Consider the following 24667-nt stretch of genomic DNA (forward strand, 5'->3'; position numbering starts at 1 on the left):
TGAACGACCTGTTTTTGTTTCAGTTCAGTGACCGACGATGCAGTGCAGGCGGTGCTGTAGCCAAGCACTGAACAAACTGGGGAACGAATCATTTGAGTGAAACTTTTTAGTGAACCGATTCAGTGCACTGAAAGTAAAGGAATGACAATTCACATGGTCAGAGTGTAGATGTGTCCGTGTCTGCCCCATTTTGCTCATGGCGATGGAAGTTGCTGTTTACATACAAAAAGTCTAGTCAATGTGGTTCCAGTCGCACCATAGCCAAAACATTATAATGGACCTAGTGTCCATGATGTCACCCACTGGATTGTGGTCCAGTTTTGAAGCCACCATCTTGTATTTGACCGTTGCCAAAACTTGCCATCATGGCGTTTTGCAGCCAGAAGTGACCGCATACGTAGCTACGCCTCTAGCCTGTTTGCCGTAGAAGTCTATCTAAAGGTAGCTCTGGTCCATAGCGTTACGCATACCCCCGGGTAGTGCAGCCTCTCGACTGTAGTAAAAAATAAAAAATACACTTTCCCTGCTCACCAAAAAAAAGGCGGTTAGATGTTGAAAGCCTTAGAAATAGAAAAATTCCATTGACCAAATCTGTAGGGGGCGCCGTGGAGTAAACATTTTTTCCATCTGGTGGAATATTCTTCTTTTCTGGCCAAAAAGTGTATTCAAGACGGGAGGTGGGGGGGAGTGTTTCCACTAAGGAAGGTAGGCTTTCAACATCTTAAAACCGTCTTTGTTTTGGTGAGTAGCGATTTTTTTTTTTTACTACAGCCCACAAAGTCACATAGTGTTAAGGAGAACTCCTTCTAACACTATGGACCAGAGCTAATTTAAAGGTAGACATGTCAATGTAGCCACCCTGAAGCATACCCTGCTACGCTGTATTGTCTATTTTATTCAAAAAGGGACTATAATTTACAAAATCAACAAAATAAACAAACTGTAATGAAGAATATTCGAAACCAGCTAATGAGAACATCAACTCAGTAAGAAATTAACTTACTGAACCTGTAGAATAACCCCATGCTGGCTATTACCGACAATGCAGGTTTTTCTTTTTACTTTATTTTTTTTGCAGTTTAACAAAAATCGTTCCATGACAGAATATTCACACATTATAACACAGACAATGCAGGTTTAAGTCACTTTGGCATTTGATTAATTTTTCCGACCGGGAGCTTCCCACTTGATTCACCCAAGAGTCACTGTTGTCTCTAAGTATTTAATCAACACAGCACACTCTGATTGTGCTGAAGTGAATGGCCTTCATATTTGTATAAAGTGATTGGTTGTGTTAATTTGTTTTAAATACATTGTATGAGTTCATGGTTATACATCGACTTCACATTTCATCAAGTGAAACCGAAACAATAAAGCAGTGAGTAAGAAAAGTGTCTTTGTTGTTGCATTTTTGACAAGTTAAGGAGGAAACGTAACGTTTTTATTCTCACAAATAAAACTTACAATCCATTTCTGGATCTCCTCTATTAACCCTTAAAGAATCAAGCTGTTTGAATAACAAGACATTATTTTATTGGCCCCTTCTCCAGGTAGAAAAACAGTAAAGTGCAAAAATCAACTGCATGTTTAAGACTGTTAAAATGATGGCTAATGGGTTTTTTCCCATTCACAGAAATGGCTTTGCATGTGGAGTAACACCATGGTGTTAGTTATGCTATTATCTATAGGCGTTTCTTATGTCGGGCAGTTATGAACACACCTTGTACAGTCTAAAATAGTGGTTATCAACTCCGAGCCTGGGGACCTGCAGAACAGGCCTACTGCAGGTTCTGATTCTAGTTCAATCAGGAACTAAACAGATATGGTACTCCAAAATCTATGTGACTGCAAATATCCTAATATGAAACTAGCAGTAGTGTAGGACCGGAGTTGAAATCCACTGGTTAAAAATATATACAACAGTATTCATGGCTCAGTAAATATATATATATATATGTACATACCTGCAGGCAGTGAAAAGAACAGTAAGAGTAACAGTAACAGTACTGTACAAAAGCACACTATGGCCACAACTGTCTTCAATCCACTTGCTGAACACAAAAATCTGCTTAGATCTCCCTTCCCACTCGACAACTTAACAGACGTTTCACCATCTGTACCGGTGTTGTGACACCCAACCGGAATTCGACTCCCCTTCGCCCACTCATCATAGACAGGTAGAGTGGCTTATCATTTCCACACTCCACTACCTGGCTAGGTATAAAATATAGACTTCACCACCACAAAAAAACTATATTAGAGATATTCCCAAATGTAATGCTTTGACTATGTCCATAGAAATTGGACAACTTGGTATTGAATGATCTGAACATAGGTCTACTCTATGTCAGATTTACATTGACAAAAATAGGCCCAAACATAGGCCTATACATAATTATCACACCCATTATATACCAATATTCATTACTGTAACCCACCTATTTTCAGTCACCACAGTCAACCTTTCAAATGAAAAAATACAACCGGTACTTGTTGTGTCATATATGTCAATAGACTTCCCATAGTCTTGTTATTGAGAAAAGTTGGCATGAATGAATGAATGAGTGAAAGAATGAAACTACTGTAGGCCTACTAAGCTTTTCTTTACTGCATATTGGCGCACAAGAAGACCATGTCCAAATAATACCATGGTGCAACATGTTTAGTGTTGAACTCAAAATGTCAAGGGCTGAACTTTCCTTACGTTTCGTTAACATCATTTGCAATGTTATTAAAGTAAAGTTCCTGGTTAAGATGATGCTCTATAGACCAATTATTTGTTTACTAACATTGAGCCTGGACGCACAGGTGATTGTTTCACGCAATCAATTCCCAACCTGTTTCGGGGTGCACTGGTTTCAGCACACCCCAACCCCCTCTTGTGTGTGTTGGCTAGTGAGACGCGTCCTAACGAGACCTGATATAATGGGTTTCGTTGCGCGCATACTGGCTGCACGCAGGCAGTATGACGTCGTCTGTTAAGGGGTCTATTGAGAGCATTGCCAACCCATTTAACCTCTTATGGGACATGGGTAGACCAGAAGTCGTTTTTTTTATTACCGGTAGCTTAATTTCAGTTTTGTCACTGGCCCTGCGAAGAGTGAGTCCAATTCCAGGCAAATTTGGGCACAACATCGGCGCTAACATCCTCTGTGCCTTTCCATATCCATCACACAATCTAAGCACATGCTTTTCAATACACTTCCCTAATGCGTTTCCCACCTAAACCCAATATTATTCATGTCCCTCCGCCTTGAATCTATGTCACTCATAACCACTGAAATAACTCTAACAGACAGTCCAAGTCCAGTGTGGTAAATGAACATCCTCAGATTCCAGGCTTGTGTCAGCAGTGACGTGGTAAATATTCAGTGGAGGTTTACTCCCCCTTGTGGCAGAGTTAATCTATTACGTTACTTTCTCCACCTCACTGCACCTCACAAAATGAGACGAGCAAAATGTTTCCTTGGGGATGGTGGCATTTCTATTTTATCCATCTTATTTTCTGCATGTGTGTTGAAACAGTTTATGCCAGAACCTGCCTTCTGTATGCATCCCTTCCCTCAGCTCCATCCATTTTGTCCATTTTGCAGTCTCTGGTTTTCTCTTAGGTCCCTTTCTTTGACTCCCATTCCTAATTAAAACAAAACAAAAAAAAAACAGAACAAGGGCAGTTTAATAACTATGTTATAACATGCATACACTTCTTGTCTGTCAGATGGAACACATCAGGTTAGCTGAGGAACAAAAGGAGATTAGATCATATCTGTGGGACTATGTTCAGCTTTTTAATTATGTTAGACATTGGACAAAGGTGCAACACACACACACACACACACACACACACACACACACACACACACACACACACACACACACACACACACACACACACACACACACACACACACACACACACACACACACACACACACACACACACACACACACACACACAAAACTGCAAAACATGCACAGAAGTTCTGAGTAGGCCAGCCACTGTGAAAAGGCATTACATGTGCAATATAAGCACACAAACACAATGGTGTGTGCAAAAATGGACACACACACTCACTCTCTCTCACACGCAAGCATGACACACACACACACACACACACACACACATGCATGCATGACCACCCACACACACACACACACACACACACACACACACACACACACACACACACACACACACACACACACACACACACACACACACACACACACACACACACACACACACACAGTCTGATGAGCAGTTAACACACAGCACTAAGTGAGGTTTCCACTGTGAAAGTCAATTAGACGATCACACATGCTGCTGTGATGCTATTAACCACCTATGGAGCATGACCTAGAAATACTGACAGAGACTAGTCTTGCGTACCCAGACAACTATTCCACAATCTCCGAATGCTATATAGAGTCTGGAACTACACCTCCCGAAATCCGAGAGACTGTAAGGATAGGGATGGATTTCGATCCCCTTATCGAGTATAGTATGTAGAGTATGTGAACTGATGAGCAACATTGAAGCAGTATGCGCATGCCATTAAATTCATGTTCCTTGTTTTATTGGTAGTTGGCCAAAAATTCAACACAAGTCAGAAGATTTATTAGAACGACATATGTTTATGCCAGTGATTTCATTTCAATGACTTGACTCTCGTCTATTGGGGACATGACGTCATGTCTCATGACATCATGTCTCAATAGGCCTCATGACGTCATGACGTCATGTCTCAATAAGCCAAAACCTTTGAATTGAATTCCCGATAACTTCCGAATCGATTCCGTCCAATTCCGATTCTCGATCCCCATCCTTGGACCGACAGAAAGACAGGGATTCTATGACACCTGTACCTCCGGGGATGAATAAAGTTTGATCTAATCTCATCTTACTTTGGCTTTCTGCATCACAGTTCCTGCAGAGGAGGCGTAGATAGATGGTGGTCTCCTGCGCATCTCGGAGGCACAGTTTACTGGTAAAGACTCAGTGTAGATATTCTGGCTCTTTCTGCTCCGAGGCTAATGAACAGAAGAAATAAAGGGCCAGTTAGAACAGTATATGTGAATCAGTTGGTGCATGTGTGCGTGCGTGCGTGCATGTGCGTCATATCTACCTTGGCCTGGGGTTTGTCCTCCACCGGGGCTCCCAGTGACCCTCCTGCCTGGCTTTTCTTCAGGTTCTCTGTGACCAGTGTGAGCCGCAGCTCCAGGTCTACTCTCTCAGCCTCCTTGTCCCGACAGGCGGCCTCCAGCTGGGCCACTCGCTCACACAGGGAGGGCCTCTGCTTCTCTGCTCCAACAGGGGACAGACAGACACATCAGCACAGAAAGATCTAAATAAAAATGTTTGGTCAGTTTCCCGACGGTGTCGAAGTCGCGTTTTGAGGGATCGGAGATGCAATTAGTGAAATGAAAAGCTGCAGATAATCATATTTTAAAAGATTAATTAAGACGCTTGTGTCAGATGTTGACAGAAAGTCAGTGAAGTCAGCTTCAAAGCCAGCAAGGTGTCATGATGTCGTCAGTACACTAACTGGTTTAATCTACAACTGATAAGTATTATGTCCTTTGTCTCCCTCTCCTGATGGAGAGAGGTAATTGTAATTAACTACAATAAAGATGGAAGCGCATGTACTGATGGGTTAAAATAAACTTCACTCATAAGTTCCAGATTGTAGATTTAATTAGGTGTGACAGTGATTACTGCATACATTGGGGATAACAACATTCCGTCTCCATCATTTTGTTTTTCTCTCTCTTACCGGTGGCTGTTTTCAACTCTTCTTTAGCCTCTCTCCTCTCCTGTCTGACAGCGACCAAGGCATTACGTATGCCTTCCTTCTCTCTCTCCATCTCCTCTTTCTCCTGCAGGTAGCGCTTTGCGTCCTCCTCCGCTCTTGTTTTCCCATACCTCCCATACTGGTTGGCATCTGGGGGGAGAGGTCAGAAGGAGGTGGGGGGGTTAGAGGTGAGGGGGGGTCAAACGTTTAGGGGTCATGGGAAGGAGACGCAACATCAGCATCTCACGCATCTCTCTGTCTGTCTGTCTGTTTCTCTATCTTTGTCATACTCTCACTACCTCCTGCACTCTTATGGAGAGAGGGAGAGAAAGAGAGAGAGGGAGAGCAACCTATGAACTTGAACCTATAATATGAATATAAAATGACAAAACCGCGGTTGACCCTTTTCTCTTTTCATATTCCAACAGGCTAGGGGGATAAAAGAGATGAGAGAAGAGTAGATAAACGCGTATTCTCCGGCAGAGGAGGGAGGTCAGGAGGGGAGGCGGTGGATCTAATGCGACTGTCCAATAAATCTCATGTTACATCCTGAGGCTCGGGGCTCCGCAGAGCACAGAGGCCTTTGATGTGTCAGAACCTCAACAGAAAGCCCTGAGAAACACACTGGCAGCAAATCCCCATGCATCATCTTGTATGGGAGAACTTAAGTAAAACTATCAATCATTTAATTGGATTTCTTACATCCAATTGGGTGCAATGCACTTAATAAAACAGGCTGCATGCATTGTTGCAAACAAACCGATAACATGAAATCCGAGGAGGACAGACAAGGTCCACAGTGTGGCGGTCCTGTGAACCTTTGATACCATATTTATGACAACAGTCTTTCCCAAATAAGGAGAGACAGCAGAGATTATGAATTCACGAAATGTGAAAAATATTCACACTCAAAAAAAAAAACACAAAATGTGTAATATATTCAGGGATTTTAGGTCCTTGGTCTACTGGCAGGTGCACAAGAAATGTGGCGCTGATCGTTGTAGTGCTTTGCACAAAAACACGAAACGTTGGGGGACATAAACACATATACATATACGGACGAACACTCTTCTAGACGGCTCGCACCTTGGGGCAGAAACATTTATAGAAAACATCATGTGAAAAGCTGTTAAAAAGATTTAACCGGAGGGGTTTATTTTGTGGTTTCGAAAATTGAAAAAGAAGTAAAAGTAGAGAAGATCATGAAAGGAAAGCCTGGAAGAGGATGGAGGGATACTCAGCATGGAGCTACAGAAGATGGAAGCTCATATAGCAGGACTGTGAGCCACACCGGATACCAACCGGTACCAGACACCAACAGAGGGATTATAGCCTAGCATATAGGCTAGAGGGATTATAGAGATTCAATAAATCTAGGGGGAAATGAGAAAAAGTCAATACTTCACACTGTCGTTGTCGGGGCAGAAACCTTGTATGTCCAAAACGTTACTTTTCAGGAAAAGAAAATGAACCTTTGTTCAAATGGGTCCACTGTAGTTATTATTTAGTTCACAAGCTCTTGTTAATACTTTCATTCGGTTAAATATTCAACGGCGTTCAACCTTCTAGGCATGATATAGGATAAAACATTTAAAACATGTTTTTATATTTATAGCAAACATATCTGATCTACAAGCTCATGGGACACATTGTGAGCTTGCAGCTATTTTCATTGCTTTTGCAACAGCATACAATAATGCATTCTTATGAAAAAAAGAAAAAGAAATATGGAGATACAAGGTTTTTGCTCGATGTGACACACATAGCTATACCGTGCATGTGAAGCGATCTGGGCCTATATTGGATAACATGCTGCTTTGATTTACTGTACTTTAACTGAGATGGACAGAAAGCACAGAGGGGTGCTCTCCACTGGGTTTGATGATGGCTTATAGACAGGGGCTGCATGGAGCTTCAGAGACCCCTGGCTGAGCTGTTTCTGCTTTGCTGGACACACAGCAATATCCAAAGTGTTAACCACTTAAACCCTCTATTCGTAGTGAAATTGATCTGAGTTGCAACTGCATTTGGTCTGCTCTTGTTTCCTTACACCAAATCTCTTTGCCAAATAATTGCCAATCGTAAGCTTGCAGATCTGCTAGTTTTGGCTAATGTTCTCCCAGAATATGGAGTGGTTAATTTTAACTCTAAAAGAGTTAAAAAGAGAGAACGGAGGGAGAGAACCAGATGTTGCGATTCGTATGTGTGGACACTCTGTTTACACTCTGTTACAGTTTGAGCCACCTGGACGACAGTGCAATGTCACTTCTTAAACTTCAAAATGGGTTTAAACTCTTAAAGCTAACCTGTAAGCTTCATGCCCTAGCTGGGATTCAAACCCGGCTCCCCCATGTTGGGATATCAAAGCTTTACCACTCAGTCAAAATAGAAGTCATGGAATCCCTGCTTAGCCAGGGGATAAATGCACTTAAGAGCTTCAGGCAATACTGGTTGTCAACCAGTAGATGTCCTACCCAACACCAGAATTCTCAGTGAAAGAGTAGGGTAGACCACCTCCAATCACTGAAGACGTGCTAGTTATATTGTATTAACATACTCTACCATACATATTTGTCCAAATAATGTTTTATTTGTAAAAATAAGAGTTTGATCAATTATGGGGTAATTCTGATGTAAAATGTAATAAGATGTTTTTTGGAGAAACATGAGAATTTGTTATAACGTTATTACAAAAGCTACCCTAGCAATATATATATATATATATATATATATAGCGTTATTTGTTGGCATCAAATGAATTGTATTGTGTAGTGTAGTGTAGTATTGAGTTATTTGTAACTCTGAGAGTGTAAACTACTTTAAATGACACTGTGAAGGAAGGCCTGCTTACTTGAGCCGGAGCGTTTGAGGGAGACCGCCGGGCCGTTTCTGTTGGAGTCGGTGCAATGTTTGGTCTGGTTCCCAGACTCAGCCTGGGTGTGGACGGATAGATGGAGGGGACACAGGAATGGACGAGAGGAGGGAGGACACACATCAAACCATGTGGGAGGACACAGGCAGACAGGACAGAACAAAGACAGAGGACCATGAAAAGATAAAGAAAAAACTCATTATTGTTTTAATTATAATTTTTTGACTGAGACTCCTCCAGACTGAAAAAGCTAAAGGAAATAAATAAATAAATAATAATAATACAAAAACGAAACACATCATTTATTTGTAAACATATGGACACTGGATATTTTAAAGATTTAATTTTAACCAATTTTGCCATTTTTCTCATATAGTCTCCAAAACATATTTATATGATATGAAATACCATGTGAAACATATGAGTAACATATGATATGTATGCGTTTGCTGTCTGGATGATGTATTTATGTGTTTAAGTGCAGTCAGGGGAAAGGTTAAGAGAGTTTACAAGACATAAACCTGACATGACCTCTGACTACCTTTCACCAGGATGATCTCTAAGTCTTCTTTTCTTTTCACACACTCTCTCTCTCACACGCACATAAACAGGCATTCATGGCACATAATCAGCCACATTCTCACACATACTGTAGACACACACAATGTCACAGACTCTATCTCTTTCGCACACACACACAATCTGCCCTACAAAGGCTGGTCATTGACAGGCATGGAACAGAGCATGGCCTGTTTAAATGAATGATTGGTACTATCACATTCAGACAGAGATGGTCCTCAACAGCTGCGCACACGCACACACACACACACACACACACACACACACACACACACACACACACACACACACACACACACACACACACACACACACACACACACACACACACACATCAAAGTAAACCCTTAAGTCTTAGTACTACTAATCCCTATACACAGATCAGCTGGACCTGGGCAGTGTGCATAGGGTAGTTAGTGTGTGTGTGTGTGTGTGTGTGTGTGTGTGTGTGTGTGTGTGTGTGTGTGTGTGTGTGTGTGTGTGTGTGTGTGTGTGTGTGTGTGTGTGTGTCCCACCTGCATCTCCTCCTGAGGGACATCATCATATGTCCTGGAGTCTGTGGAGGTGCTGCTGGAGGACGTGGCCCACCTAGCAGATAGAAAGACAACACACCATTACACACATGATGCAACACACACAACACACTGCAACAACAATTCAACAACACACACACACACACACACACACGGTGCAACACACATAAACAATGAATACACAAGTGTCTAAATGGCTGCACACACAAACATGCATGGCTTCCTGGACTGTCCCTGTCACTCACAGGAAGGAGTGTCGTGCAGCGTCACAGATGTTAGCGATGGTCTCCACATCAACGTAGTCGTAGTGCAGAGACTCTGGGTCTGTGGATGAACCCGTCTCTGCTAACAGGACCCCTAACCACCGACCAAAGTCCTCAGAGCTACACGCCTAGAGAGAGACACACAGAGAGAGAGACACACAGAGACAGACAGACAGAGGGTGAGTGAGTGAGTGAGTGAGTGAGTGAGTCAGTGAGTCAGTGAGAGAGAGAAAACAGACAGACAGAGAATGGAAAAAGACAGAGAGAATGGACAGATGGACAGAGAAAGAGAGAGAATGGACAAATGGGGGGGGGGAGGGAATGGCAGAGGTAAAAACAATTATGCAAAATAATTGTCACTGGTGTGGAAATAACACCAACAAATATGAAAATGACCACTACCAGGTACATACAGGTGTACTAGATCCAGCATTCATGTTGCATGCAACCTACCTCCAGTGCAGCCAACTCTGTGGTTGCCCGCATGATGCGAAAAGCCAAGGGGTGCTTGGGCCCCAGGCCTGGCACCACCTCACAGCCGTGGAGCGGGAGGGATGGCAGGGTGGTCCGAGGGTCTCCTTTCTGCTGATGGAAGTGGAGAGCGCTGCCCCACAAACAGCACCACTGCTCACGCCACACCTGATTCACCAGCACCAACAGAGAGCCTACATCATGGAGACAGAGGTGGATGGGGGGGGGGGGGGGGCAAGTTATATACAGTAAATATGAATCTCAATCAATTTCACAATCCCAGTCAAATTCACTATAAATAATCAATTAAAGTAAAATCCTGTTTTATACAAGAACACACACACACACAGAGTGAAGGGCTGAGACAGGGAAACACAAACAGCAAAGCAGGGTCGCACCTTGTCGAGGGTCTTTGAAGGTGGTTCGGGGGTCACCGGGTCGAGGGGTCTTCTTCTTCGAGAAGCTGATGATGCGTGTGATTTTACTGCCAGCCGCAAAAGGCCCTCGCTTCACCTTACCTGGAAGAATAACACATGGCTCATTTTAACGGTTCTTCTTAGGTCATCTGTGACCTGTGAAAGTCTATACTTTGTCGTGTGATAACTTCATCGTGTTCCTGAGGGGAAGGGAACCTTCAGGAACATGATGATGTCACACAAGAAAATAAAGCGATTATGAGAGATTTGAAGTTGAGGAGATGAAATGAGGTTTATGTTCACAGGGTGTTAAATGAATGTCTCACCGTTCTCTCTGCAGTTGTCTCCTGGACAAACACCCATGCTGTCAGAGTCTGACGTGTTCTTCTCCCCAGACAACCTCTGAAGAGCGAGCACACACACACACACACACACACACACACACACACACACACACACACACACACACGTTTGTATTAGTGTATTTGGATATTTGACTTCCATTTTAATCCAATTCCCATTGATTAATTTAATTCCCTAATCCTTAAACCTAATGTTGGTGACAATAACCATTGTGTGACTACTGTATTTGGGGCAACTGTTCAGTTTTTCATTTCATAAAAATAGTAATACAAAATAAAATAAAAAATATGGCACATCTACAAGCTCACAATGTGTCATGCAATGCGTTTAGCTTGTAGATTGGCTATTTTCGCTATTCGTCATATAGCAAAGTATTATATGGGCGTAAGTGATTAACCATCACCACAGCATGTTCAGTGTTTAACACTGTTGCTTCACAGCAAGAAGGTCCAACTTTGAACCCAAGCATGCAGGGGGCCTTTCTATGTGGAGTTTGCATGTTTCCTGCAGGTACCTGGAGCTTCCTCCCACAAAAAGACATGCACGCTTGCACTACTCTTGACCATGGCACTGTTAGGATGGGTCAAATGCAGAGGACGAATTTCCCTGAGGGGATAATAAAGTATACCTTAACCACAACCTAAACAACCTTAAAACATCCAGTTGGACAGTGAGGACCAGGCTAAATGTCATCACTTTCCAAGATTTTCCTCATCTTGCCATCTTTGTGAGGATATCTGTTCCCATAGCACTCAGTCAGTCAGTCAGTCACACAGTCAGTCAGTCAGTCAGTCATTCTTTCTGGAGCCGCAAGAGCAATTAAGAGCAAAGCTGACACTCCAAAGCCATCATGGTGAGGAAATAACAATGTCTTTCTTTTAACTGCTGTTCATGTATTTTTCTTTCTTAATTTTTCTTTTCTTTTTTTCGTTCTCTCTTTCTTTCTTTCAAACACTCCCTTACTTTCTCTCACACAAATCCAGTGGAGCACATAAACCTACAACACCCCGTAATAAACATAAACTAAGTCATCCTTCCTCTCTCCTATTGGCAGCGTTTCCCCTCTCCCCTGGTATTTATGACTGGTCCTGTGTAATTTACAGCTCCGCCTGGGTGAAAAGCTCTCATTCGTCTGTCTGAAAAGCTCTAATCAGGAGATGTCGGATGTTTCCTTTCGCAGCTCTGGCTGGCTGTCTACCACAGCAGCCCTGTCATTGTCTGTTTTACAGTAAATTACTCATCCAATCTGCACTGTGCTTTCAAAGGCAGATACAAACATAACTTTGCATGTCACACCAAACAGTTGTTTGAGAATATTTGCCGGTGTCAAAGTAATTGGCATTTACCATCTACTTTCACTGATGTCAGCTCTGGAGGTATTAGGTAGACACAAACATCCACAAAAATATTTTTTTCTTTCTTTTTTTACCTTTGCTCTCCTGCAAAGGTTCACACAAGGAAATTGGCTTGGCATATGGTCTGGGGACAACCCAACATTAAACATTTTAACGATCATTCAGCTTCAGCCATATGTCATACATAATTATATATAAACACAATTTGTCCATTAATGAATTCATTTTTAGATTTAGATTTTCTCCATAGTCATTAAAATGTTACCACACTTACGTCAATAATTGAGTCAATGTTGGCCAAACATCCTAGCGTGGTTAAGAAGACATGGATGTTTGAATTTAATTTGCACAATTTAACATACTTGGGTTTTTGTTTAGCAGTTATTATTCAACCACTTGGCCTCTTGTTGCTTGTCTAGGGTGCATAGCACTTGCTCTGATGTTGGATTTGGAAGGCACTCTGGATAAGAGCATCTGATTAGTGCCTGCATTTAATATTGCAAGTTTCTGTAAGTTGATTTTCATACCATAGTGAAATTAAGGGAAAACTTTGGCCTCTTTGTAAATCAAACAAACCACAATATGCTGTGTAAAAGTGGTTGATAGTAATGAATATCAAGCAAAACGTGAGTCACAGAAAATAAGCTAAACATGCCAGACCACCGGTTAGGTCCTTTAACAACTGATGCACGACTACTGACACAGAACATATAGGACTAACATTAATGTACGTTCACAAAATAAGAATATACATTCAGACAGTACAGTAGGTTAGACAGCAGGTCAATCTGACTGCTTCAAGATAATAGGTGACATTATAGGAAGAACACACTACTCACAACTACCTTGTCAAGCTCTGTTTTCCTGGGAATGATGGGAGATGAAGATTCTTCAGGTCCTCGTCCTTGGCCACTCACCTCTCGCACCACCTGTGACACATGACAACAATGACAGCAGCTTCCTCTCTGGCATTTGTCTGTTTTTAGTCTTGATTCTAATCAGAGAATACACTCAATACAAAACAAAACAATACAATACAATAACTATCCCTGGACCTCACCAACTTGGTTACAAATACGTTACAGATATTGACAGACAGGGTACAGATACAGTACACAAATAAATGGTGAAACAACCTATACTCAAATAATACTATTATGGAACTGAAAGTTCGAATTTCGAAAGTTAGAATTTCAGTTTATTTATTTACAAGCACTGTACATAATTCCATTTAAATAAAACAAAATTGTTATGTACAGTATAGATCCTTTTTAGAGTCCACATGGAACCTTTGTTTATTAAGAGTGTAGATTGTGGTTTCAATGCCAGGTACATTGTATGTAAAAGTGTGTGAGCCTCACCCTAAGCCACCTGTGGGCCTGTTCCTTGCTCTGCACAGCCAGAACCAGCACATCTCCGTTGGGTAAGGTGAACCGGAGCTCATGGCGTTTCCTCTTGCTGTCCTTGGGGGCGTAAACCACAGTGCACTGGGGCAGCGGCAGGTCCACGTAAGGAGACAGGTCCTTAGAACTCTTATAGCACTGCAAGGGACACGGCACATGAGACAGATTGATGGAAATGGCTCATGGCACTGTATCCTATGGCATAGTGAGTGAGTGAGTGAGTGAGTGAGTGAGTGAGTGAATGAGTGAGTGCGTGCGCGTGCGTGCGTGTGCGTGTGAAACACCTCGCACCTGTAGTCTGTCATCTCGTATGACAATGAGCTGTTTGGCCCACTGGCCGAAGCGTTTCTTGCGTAGCAAAAAGGCACAGATGTGGCAGTCTCTGGCAGGGGCCATGGAGCTCTCTTCTGAGGGCCACTGGTGAGTAAGTCGGGCCCTCGGGCTTCTCTCTTCCTCATCCTCCTCATACGACTCATAGGAGCTGCTCAGCGCATCCGAATCATTGTCTGGGAAAGAGGAAAATTAAAGGTTTTAAGCAGTGGTTGGTGTGTGTGTGCGTGCGTGCGTGTGTGCGTGCGTGCGTGCGTGCGTGCGTGCGTGCGTGCCAACATTCTGTTCAGTGTCTGTGATAATTGGCAGTTGCCATATATGGAGGAGGCGATGCTTCCTGTACCCTTGATCTGTATCCTGAAATACTTGTTGTTGAGCTTTGTGTGATGTGAACGAAGATAAAGATGTTAAATGTATGTGTGTGTGTGTGTGTGTGTGTGTGTGTGTGTGTGTGTGTGTGTGTGTGTGTGTGTGTGTGTGTGTGTGTGTGTGTGTGTGTGTGTGTGAATCCGTGGTTGTATGTGTGAACATAAGACTTCCAGCAACTGGCAAATAAACCTACTGTTTAGATGTGCTGTTGGTTTGTGGGTAATGGAGTTCTTACATGAGTTTTTGCGTCGTGAGCCGATACAGGTGGGAGGGTAGTTGCTCTCAGCATCCTCATAGCAGTCGTCTATGGAGTTGGGAGGGCTGGAGCTGCCTGGAGAGGAACACATGAAAACAACCTCTAATTAGACCTTGTGTTCTGTCATCCTGTAATTAAACTAACGAGCACTTATTTTTTTCAAACTATGTTTTGGCAAAGTGCTACATGAGACGAAATTTGAATGATCAAAGTGCACAGGATCAAGTGCTAAAAGTAGCAAAATATGGAAATTCCCCAGACTACAGTTTATAGTGCTAAAATGATACTACGATTACGGAGGACACTGCAGGTTGTACGGTTGAGGTACGCGACTGTACCTCGGTTGGTGATGTACTCGGGGAGCTTGCCAGGGCTGAGGGGCACCGCCTCCTCATAGTAATCCTCAGGCGGAGGTGTGGTGGGCAGAGGGGGAGGAGAGTCAACTGAGTGGACTGCTGGGGGGTCCGTACAGCCCTGGAGAAAGACACGTAAACACAGTTATCTTACCAAACCTCTCATTTTCCCGCTGACATGGAGAAAGGTTCAATCTCGATGGTGGATCAGCAGGGGATGTATTGTTTCCAAACAGTGGGTCGGGACCCATATGTGAACCAATTTTAATGGGTTGCGGGTAAATACCCCTTTATTTTTTGTTTCCTACTTTTGTTTTGAATTATTATTATTTCTTTCTAAAACAGATTTAACAGATTTTTTTTTAAATCACAAGATATTCAGTTTTTCAAAAGAATTCCTTTAAAAAAAAGAAAGTCCAGTTATTAAAAGGGAAATAAATACTTTTAAGAAGTAGTGAAAATAGCAGATCTACAAGCTAACAATGTGTCACATCGCAACGTGTTGTGTGTCGTGTAGATCGGCTATTTTCACTAGTTTGGGTCCCGGGGAGACATCGAATATCTCTTTTGGGTCTCAAGCTAAAAAGTTTGGGAACCACTGTTCTAGTGTGTGCTTTCCCTTTCAGGGTTCCTGCTCACAGAATGGTCGAGGAATACTGTACCAATCAGTAATTGTTGAGGAACAAAGTTGGGGACCCTTTGCATAATAAGATATCATTTAATATGAGCTCATGCTCACGTAGCACTGCCATCCAGTAGTGATGTGGGTTGACCCGTGCGTTGACGCTTGGGTTCGGATAAGCTTAAGGGGCTCAAAATGGGTTGGGTAAAAACAAAAGAGAGAAAACAAAACGAATCACTAACATGCATAATTGGGGGACCGGGCGAAACAGTCTATTTTTGACCTATTTCCAAATGTCTTACAGTATCAACCTACTGGACTACGTCTACCTGATACACACACGTATGAGGTAGTACAAATATGTATCAGGAAGTTCAAAGCTTAAATAAAACAAGGGCGGTGAAGCAACCCTCTAAATCTGTTTAGGTGTGAAAAATGTTTTCTTTTTTTTAATAACTAAGGTCATTTTTAAACGGGAGGAAAAGATCAGTTTAGAAAAATATCCATATACGTGTAGTCAAGGTCTTAGACAGATGGCCTCAGAGAGCTCTACCAAGGATCCCATTACAGCAGAAAGAAAAAGCACAGTTCACAGTAGGTGTTTGAGTGGAAATACCCTGTGAAAGGAGTGCAGCTCTCTCTCTCTCTATCCATCGGCCTCTCCCACATGTCACAGTTATTAAGGGGTGTACTTTAATAGTTGTGCAGGGAGCTGTCGGTGGTCTCAAAGGGAGAGTGACATGTTGTACAGACAGGGAGTGACAGAAAGATGGACGACTTTGTAACAGTAACGGGGGCCCGCAGCTGGACAGCGAGCCTCACTCCGGAGACTTCTGTCAAACCTCCCATCTGTCTTATAGCCACACACCTCACACCTCCTCCATAACAGAGAGCATATGGATGACATTCACTGAGAGGGAAACATTCACCACTTAAACCCTTATACTTAGTAAACTTGACCTGAGTTTGCTCTGAATGCTCTTTTTCCTCGCTAGATCAAATCTCTTCACAGAAACTAGCCCGATGTACAAGCTCACAGCACATAACAACACGATGTGCTGTGAGCTTGTATACCGTCTATTTTCGGCAAATGTTCACTCCAGAATAGGGATTCAAGGGTTCAAATTAAGCGATGCAGCATTTACTCAGGAGATTTGGGACACGTACCTGTTTTGAAGTGGCCGTGTCTTCGGTCTGTGTGTGCGGATCCTGTTTCAGGTCCTCTGAGGCATCTTTCAACTCCCCCAGGTCACAGTCTATTATGTCAAAAACAGCACAGGATCGACAACATTTCTGAGTTCAAGCGACAATGTGATTTACAGGGGCCATTTGTATCCCACAGCTCCGGGTGCTGAGACAAAACTCACCAAACGTCTCGAAGAGGGATTCTACAAAGCTGGTGCCGTTTCTATACACTGATGAGTTCATGTAAATGTAATCGGTTCCTGACACTGGAACAGAGAACACACAGACAGACATTATTTATACACAAGACACACAACTAATATACACAGGCTGTGACACTGTATTCTTCACACACCTCATTAAGAAATGTTGTGCATATGTTTATCATATATACAATTTGTCATTATGGAAGGTCTGTGAAAGTTTATGAGCTACCTGTGAGTTTTAGAAGTCTTTAAGGGTCTAAGCTTCATGAAATGTGCTATACACTATACAGTATAAATAAAGCATATTGTCATTAATTAGTGTGTGTCTCTCTGACCTGATGGTTGTATCTGTTGGAGGAGGTTGCGGACACAGGTCTTTTTCTCCTGGGTGGAGGAGCTCAGGCTCTCCTGGTCCAACAGCTTCAGAAGGACACCCAGCTCGCTGACCAACACCTCCATCGCTACACACACACACACACACACACACACACACACACACACACACACACACACAGGGGGGGCAATGGTCAGAGGAAAGGATCAGGATAACGGACGGATAGGGCACAGGTCAATGTGACCAAAATAAACAAATCCGATGAAAGATGTGGTCCCTCTTTTGTTCTCTGTGGCTTTGTTTGTTTCACAGGTATGTTCATATGTCACCCAAACACCATGCCTCTCTCCCTTCTTCCTCACTCCATCACCTTCCCAGACTAAACAATGTCACCACAGCAACAAGAACAGGCCTTGTAAAAACAGCATAAAGACCTGCTGCCACCTATACGTTGTTATACCTTTGAATCCGGGAGCCACCTCTGTGTCTCATTAGTTGTTGCTATACATATAGCAACATCATGTTGTATACATTTCTTAGTAAGAATTTGAACATTTTCAGAAATCTTAGGTTAGGTTTTAGAAGGCGTTATTAGAATCGGCCTCAGGTCTAAATGGGTTAAGGACCTGGAGACTAACCTGGCCACCTGCATATGGACTGATTGGACATGAATAAATATAATGTATAATCTATCACAGTAAAACGGGCATATAGTAGTTGTGTACAGGGTATCAACGGTCAAATTGATCAACATGGACATATGGGCATAGTGGAGTTTGCATGCAGGCACACGGGCACGCCACCAGAGATCAATCAACTGTCATTTTCAGTGCTACAACAGTAATTGAAACGCCTCTGCAGTCGGCATTGAGTTCCAAGGATGTTGGCAGGAAAATGTGGTTCTGACAGTGAGACTGAAGGGCCACTTTACAGAGCTCAAAGCAGGGGCCAAAATACACCAGCAGGCAGGGTTCAATTCACAGGGATTTGATCTTTATCTTACAGCAGATGTTGCTGCTCTGGAGACCAAGACCGTACCAAAGCAAACGCTGACACAGACAATGCATGCAGCTGCATGGAGACAAAGAGGGAGACAAGCTACCCACATTCACACACAAAACACACACACACACACACACACACACACACACACACACACACACACACACACACACACACACACACACACACACACACACACACACACACACACACACACACACACACACACACACACACACACACACACACACACACACACACACACACACACACACACACAGGGTCCTCAGGCTCTGTAACACTTTGTGGAGTCAGCAGGCTATAGGAATACATGATTCACATCATATGTTGATGTGAGAGGAGGGACTGGACCACTCCCTGTTTTGAGAACAGACTTTAAATAAACCGTCTGGCTCTCTCAGCTGCTGCCGGACACCCGCGAGGCATGAGAACCAATCCTGGACCTGCTGATGGTGCGTGTGTGTGTGTGCGTGTGCGTGGGGGGGGGGGTTCCTTCTTCATCTGAGTAACTCATCCAAAACTGAACCAAACCAAGCACACAACCCCATTGTTAATGACATCAATCCCAGCTCACATTTATTTTCTTCCCTCTCTCCATCTCCTTCTTCGTCTCGTCTCCGTTTAGCCCTGCAAACAGCGGGGCTCCATCCCTCTGTCAGTCCATTCACCACTTTGATCCCAAACACGATATCTCAAAGACTACCGCTTAGATTGCCATGAAACATACTCAACACATCCATATTGCGGGGTATGAACACAAACCAGGACCTTTCCTCAAGCGCCACACTTTGATCTTTGACCCACACCATGGTCATTCTGCATGTTCAATAGTCTTTTTAGTCAAATAGTCATTACTGTTGTTGACCTGTCTGTCCAGTATAAAATGCTGGATGAGTGAGAACTTTCTTAAGCTAAATGAGGATAAAACAGAAATTCTCATAATTGGCTCCAGTGAGCAGAGAGAATCAATAATAAGTAGACTTGGTAACCTGGCTGTAGAAAGTAACACCACAGTAAAGAACCTGGGGGTTATTATCGATTCTGAATTGAATTTTAATGCACACATTAATCATGTCACCAAGATTGCTTTCTTTCATCTTAGAAATATTGCGCGAATTAGAGACTATCTGTCGTTAGATGACGCAAAAACGCTGATCCACGCTTTTGTTTTCTCTCGGCTTGATTACTGCAATGCACTCTACTCTGGCCTGCCTAAGAAAACAACTGACAGATTACAACTTGTTCAAAATGCGGCAGCCAGAATTTTAACTAAAACTAGAATGAGAGAACATATCACTCCAGTTCTAGCTTCACTACACTGGCTCCCGGTTGTTTTTAGGATTGATTTTAAAATTCTTTTAATAGTTTATAAAGCTCTAAATGGTCTGGCACCTTCCTACCTCTATGACTGCCTAGAGAGACATGTTCCAAACCGGACCCTCAGGTCTTCAAGTGCTGACCTACTCGAGGTGCCTAAAATGACATATAAAAAATACGGTGAAGCAGCATTCTGCTTTTACGGACCAACAGTGTGGAATAAACTCCCATTACACCTAAAACAGGCAGCCTCTGTCGATAGCTTTAAAGCACAGCTCAAGACCTATTTCTTCACTCTTGCTTTTAGCTGACTCTTTGGTTGATTTTTAAGTCCTCACTGTATTGCCTATTTTAATGTTTTATGCTTTTGCTTTTATTTTATTTTATTTTTTGTTTGCTTTATTGTTAAATTGGTTGTAACTGTAACTGTATTCTTGCTCTGTAAAGCACTTTGCGCTGCATTTCATGTCATGAAAGGTGCTATACAAATAAAGTTTATTACTGTAAGGAGTAAGGACACAATCTGACATGGTTACTGTGTGCATTCTTATTATTTATTTTGTTCTGCCTAATCCAAGCTTTGTGGAGGAGGGTGTATACTGTGGTGGAGTACTACTGCTGTGCTGACTCTGGTAACAGAATTTCCCTCACAGGATCAATAAAGCGGTTATCTTATCTTACCTTATCTCACTTGCATAAAGTATCAGGGCTACCACCAGTAGCTGTTGCATTGGTGGAACAGAAGAATTCCTCTCACGGTTTGATCTCACTGTTTGATCCTATCTTCAATCCTACCATTTATCAAATTCATCATCTTCATAAAACTTGAATGGTTTAAGCCTGTCCCGCTAGGCTATATTCATGCAAGGAATTTGCCTCTTAGTTTCTATACACCTTACGGTAGGTATGCTGGCCTAATCTAAGTCACAGTTTAGAATGAATCCCTGATTATGGTTTAAATACAACCTGATTAAAATGAATCCCTGTTTAAAGTGAAATATAAATCTAGATTATATACAGGCTTAAATTATACTTAGGTTGCAGGTTAGGTTTAATCCATGTTTAAAATGTTGTGCAACATGAATAGATTAACTGTGTTTTAAACTGGTTTTAGTACTTAAGCCTAGCATTCCTGTTTAGGGAGGAACATTCACTGAAATTAGCAGATCTGCGCAACGCATTGTTGTAGATCTGATATTTTAAGAGGGTTGAAGTGGTTAATCACTTGAACCCAAGCATCCAAATTCTGTGGGGAACATTTAGGTATTTCCACCCAAACACCTACTGTGAGCAGTTTGTAGATCGGCTATTTTTGGCAAAGAGATTTGATGTAGACGGGAAAAAAGCGCTCAAAGTACAGTTGTAACTCAAGTCAGGTACTCTAGAGTGGACTAGAGGGTTTAAGTGGTTCATCCTTGTTGGTGCAACCCCCCCATAAGTCGTGTTAATGTCTTTCTATCCACTGGTATCACATTTCCCATCTCCACGGACAGAGCAGTGTCATCCTACATGAGAGCTGCCAACACACTCAGTCACCGCTGGCACACCGGACCTGCTCCCTCCCTCTCTCCTCCCTCTCCTCCTCTCTCCTTCCTCTTGTCCCAGTTTCACGGTCGCTCAACATTAAAAGGTTCACCGAGCCATGCTTCCTACTGAGGTCAGCCACAGGACACACACACACACACTGATTCCACTCATGAGCGAATACTGTATATCCACATGCATGCACAAACACACACACGGCCGTACACATGTGCATATGCGCGCGCACACACACACACGCACACGCACACGCAAACACAATTTATTGAGGTGTGTCAAAGGTCTTTGGAGGCCTCTTGAACACGTGTGTGTGTGTGTGTGTGTGTGTGTGTGTGTGTGTGTGTGTGTGTGTGTGTGTGTGTGTGTGTGTGTGTGTGTGTCCATTTCAGCGACAGCCCCTTCGTAGAGAATGTTGGCCATTGGACATATAAACAGGTATAGTAATATTATATATAATCACCAATGACAAGCAGAGATTCCTCATAGTATCTGGTCTTTGTCACTAGTGCTGATACACCCACAATGAGGTGGTGTGAGACAGGCGAGAGAGAAAGGGAAGGAGGGAGGGAGGGAGAGGGGGACAGGGAGGGAGTGAGAAAGAGGGAGAAAGAAAGAGACAGGGAGAGAGAGAGAGAGAGAGAGAGAGAGAGAGAGAGAGAGAGAGAGAGAGAGAGAGAGAGAGAGAGAGAGAGAGAGAGAGAGAGAGAGAGAGAGAGAGAGAGAGAGAGAGAGAGAGAGGGAGGGAGGGAGGGTGTAGTTCAGCGAGAGAAAGTAAGAGAAACAAAGAGGGAAGGGGCAAAGAGAGAAGGAGGGATGGAAATAGAGACAGGGAGGGGGAAAAGAAAGGGGGGGAAAGAGACGGGAGGGAGAAGGAGAGAGAGAGAGAGAGAGAGAGAGAGAGAGAGAGAGAGGCAGGGAGCGAGCAAGTAAGAGCGAGAGAGAGAGACAGGGATGGTGTGAGTAAGAAAGAGAGAGATAGAGAGAACTGATCCCACTCATTAAGACATATTTTCCTGAGGTGTGTCTTCCTCTGGGTTAAACCATGTCCTGCCAAGGTCAAGGTCACACAGAGTCAACAGCCAAGAGGGATTCATTCAGTCGGACCTACAGACAGTAGGTGTGTGTGTCTAACGCACGGCTTACTACCACGTCTTGTTTTTTACTGACACACTTTCCTTCCATTGTAATAAAATCACGCTCCCACATCTCTGAAGCTGGCACAAGGAACTGGGCTCAGGGCAGGAACCCAACACGCCTGTTTTAATGTGTTATTATAGATCCCTGGATTCACCCTGGAGGTGCAGGGAGGGGAGGGAGGGGAGGGAGGGAGGGAGGGGGGCTGACATGACTCGGCCACAAGCATCTCCCTGCCAGCAGTTGCAGCTGTTTAGGTGCGGGCTCTGATTCTGTGGAATTGAACCTGACACTCAGCAGGGATCCACACGACACAGTTGGCAGCCGAGCGTCTGAGACGGAATGCACCTCTGCACTTAACCACTTAAACCACATGAACCCTAGCGTCCATATTCTGGGGCAAACGTTTGGTAAAAATACTAGATTTACAAGTTCACTTGTGAGCTTGCAGATCGGCAATTTTCGGTTTTGTGCAGAGATTTTGTGGAGAGGGAAAAAAGAGGGGACCTAGCCCTGGGGTATCCCGGTCAACTATACGGTTTAAGTGGTTAAGCTCTATATACCGTACATTGCCAATCTACAAGCTCATAGTGTGTCCCGACTCCCAATGCGACACGTTGTGAGCTTGTAGCTCAGCTATTTTTTAAGACTTTTGAAAACATTTCCCCAAAGTAGGGATACCAGGGGTTAATGTGGTTAAAGAAAATATAACAATAGATCAGACTGGTGCTCTTCACGGCCAATTATCCCACGTGACAATGACACCAGCAGTCCAGTGGGTAACAGGATAGCTGCCGAGCACTAGGGACATCTGGGCACCTCGAAATTTTAAAATAAATTATATTTGGAAAATGTTTTTAAGTAAAGTAAAGTATACATGATTAGAACATGCTTAAACATTCGACAGTTAAGGTCTAATCTATATATACAATTTGAATCCTGCGCCATGTCGGTTGTCAGTATGTGCGAACGTTGTATGTGGCCAGTGTGACGTAATCTGACATCACGCCAGTGTGACGTAATCTGACATCACGTACCTATAAATTCTAGGATGCCGTCAGATCGCACCAGTTCGACGGCTTCCATAGTGGGTTTTGGTCATTGGAGAGGTGATGCACGTCACCTCTTTCTGAAGTGGGTACTTTCAAAGCCTGCCGTGGATTTAGGAGAGCACAAAACTCTCTCTCACACTGTGAGGTGCCTGTAAGGTGGCACTGCAAAGTGAACGACGCGTCACGCTAGACGTTCGGGCCGCGTAGCGGCCCGAACTTCTAGTATTTCTACAATTGCAACAAAACCTTTATATCCAGTCATTTTGGGGCATAAACAAGAAGTTGAAGGATAAAATTAAGTCTGATAATGATGTACTGAGAATGTTCACATCATGTATACTTTACATTACTTAAGACCATTTTTCAAATATATATATTTTTAAACATTTTGGACAAAATAGCCAATTTTACATTGAGGTGCCCAGATGTCCCTAGTGCCCACCTATCTTGTATCCTTCCAGTGGGGCCAGTGTTAGCAGAGAATTGGCAGCTTAGCGCTTTGGCTGCGTGAGGCGTTAAGACCAGCATGACCTTCTCTTCTAATCAACACCATATTACACCTACAGCACAGTAGAGCTGCACTGCATCTCACATCTGAAGCAGTGGGATCCCTCAAATCTCTAGTGCACCTAGTGTGTGTGTGTGTGTGTGTGTGTGTGTGTGTGTTGTGCATGACATCAGGCAAAATAAAACTAAACCATGCACACTCACGCACATACGCTCGCGCACACACACACACACACACACACACACACACACACACACACACACACACACACACACAACCACTTGCTCTGCGACGTGTTGTGGGCTTGTAGATCTGCTGTTTTTGCAAGAAGGTTCACCCCAGAAGAGGGATGCTGAGTTCAAGTTAGAATTAATTTTGTGGGGGAAATA

At 43.2% G+C, this 24667-nt stretch overlaps 1 protein-coding gene across 4 annotated transcripts in view; it reads right to left on the minus strand.

Moving 5' to 3' along the window:
• Window positions 1-1038: 1038 nt before the first annotated feature.
• The window catches only part of afap1l1a (actin filament associated protein 1-like 1a), a 45710-nt gene continuing 22081 nt past the window's right edge, over window positions 1039-24667 (minus strand). For 2 of the 4 annotated variants that reach the window (XM_084085898.1, XM_084085900.1), the window contains exons 2-19: window positions 17704-17829; window positions 17345-17428; window positions 17145-17233; window positions 15341-15476; window positions 14982-15077; window positions 14339-14553; window positions 14006-14185; window positions 13484-13573; window positions 11253-11328; window positions 10909-11028; window positions 10493-10704; window positions 10022-10167; window positions 9759-9831; window positions 8644-8725; window positions 5775-5942; window positions 5127-5302; window positions 4906-5031; window positions 1039-3634 (exon numbers count right to left, since the gene is read on the minus strand). In XM_084085898.1, the coding sequence (XP_083942024.1) occupies window positions 3608-3634; window positions 4906-5031; window positions 5127-5302; window positions 5775-5942; window positions 8644-8725; window positions 9759-9831; window positions 10022-10167; window positions 10493-10704; window positions 10909-11028; window positions 11253-11328; window positions 13484-13573; window positions 14006-14185; window positions 14339-14553; window positions 14982-15077; window positions 15341-15476; window positions 17145-17233; window positions 17345-17428; window positions 17704-17829 (2222 nt within the window). In that variant the 3' untranslated portion in view covers window positions 1039-3607. The remainder of the gene's footprint in view (window positions 3635-4905; window positions 5032-5126; window positions 5303-5774; window positions 5943-8643; window positions 8726-9758; window positions 9832-10021; window positions 10168-10492; window positions 10705-10908; window positions 11029-11252; window positions 11329-13483; window positions 13574-14005; window positions 14186-14338; window positions 14554-14981; window positions 15078-15340; window positions 15477-17144; window positions 17234-17344; window positions 17429-17703; window positions 17830-24667) is intronic. The other 2 variants (XM_084085899.1, XM_084085901.1) reach the window with 1 other exon arrangement.

The sequence above is a fragment of the Gymnoscopelus microlampas genome (genome assembly GCF_963454915.1).
Source record: "Gymnoscopelus microlampas genome assembly, chromosome: 18".
In the NCBI taxonomy this organism is placed as follows: Eukaryota; Metazoa; Chordata; class Actinopteri; order Myctophiformes; family Myctophidae; genus Gymnoscopelus; species Gymnoscopelus microlampas.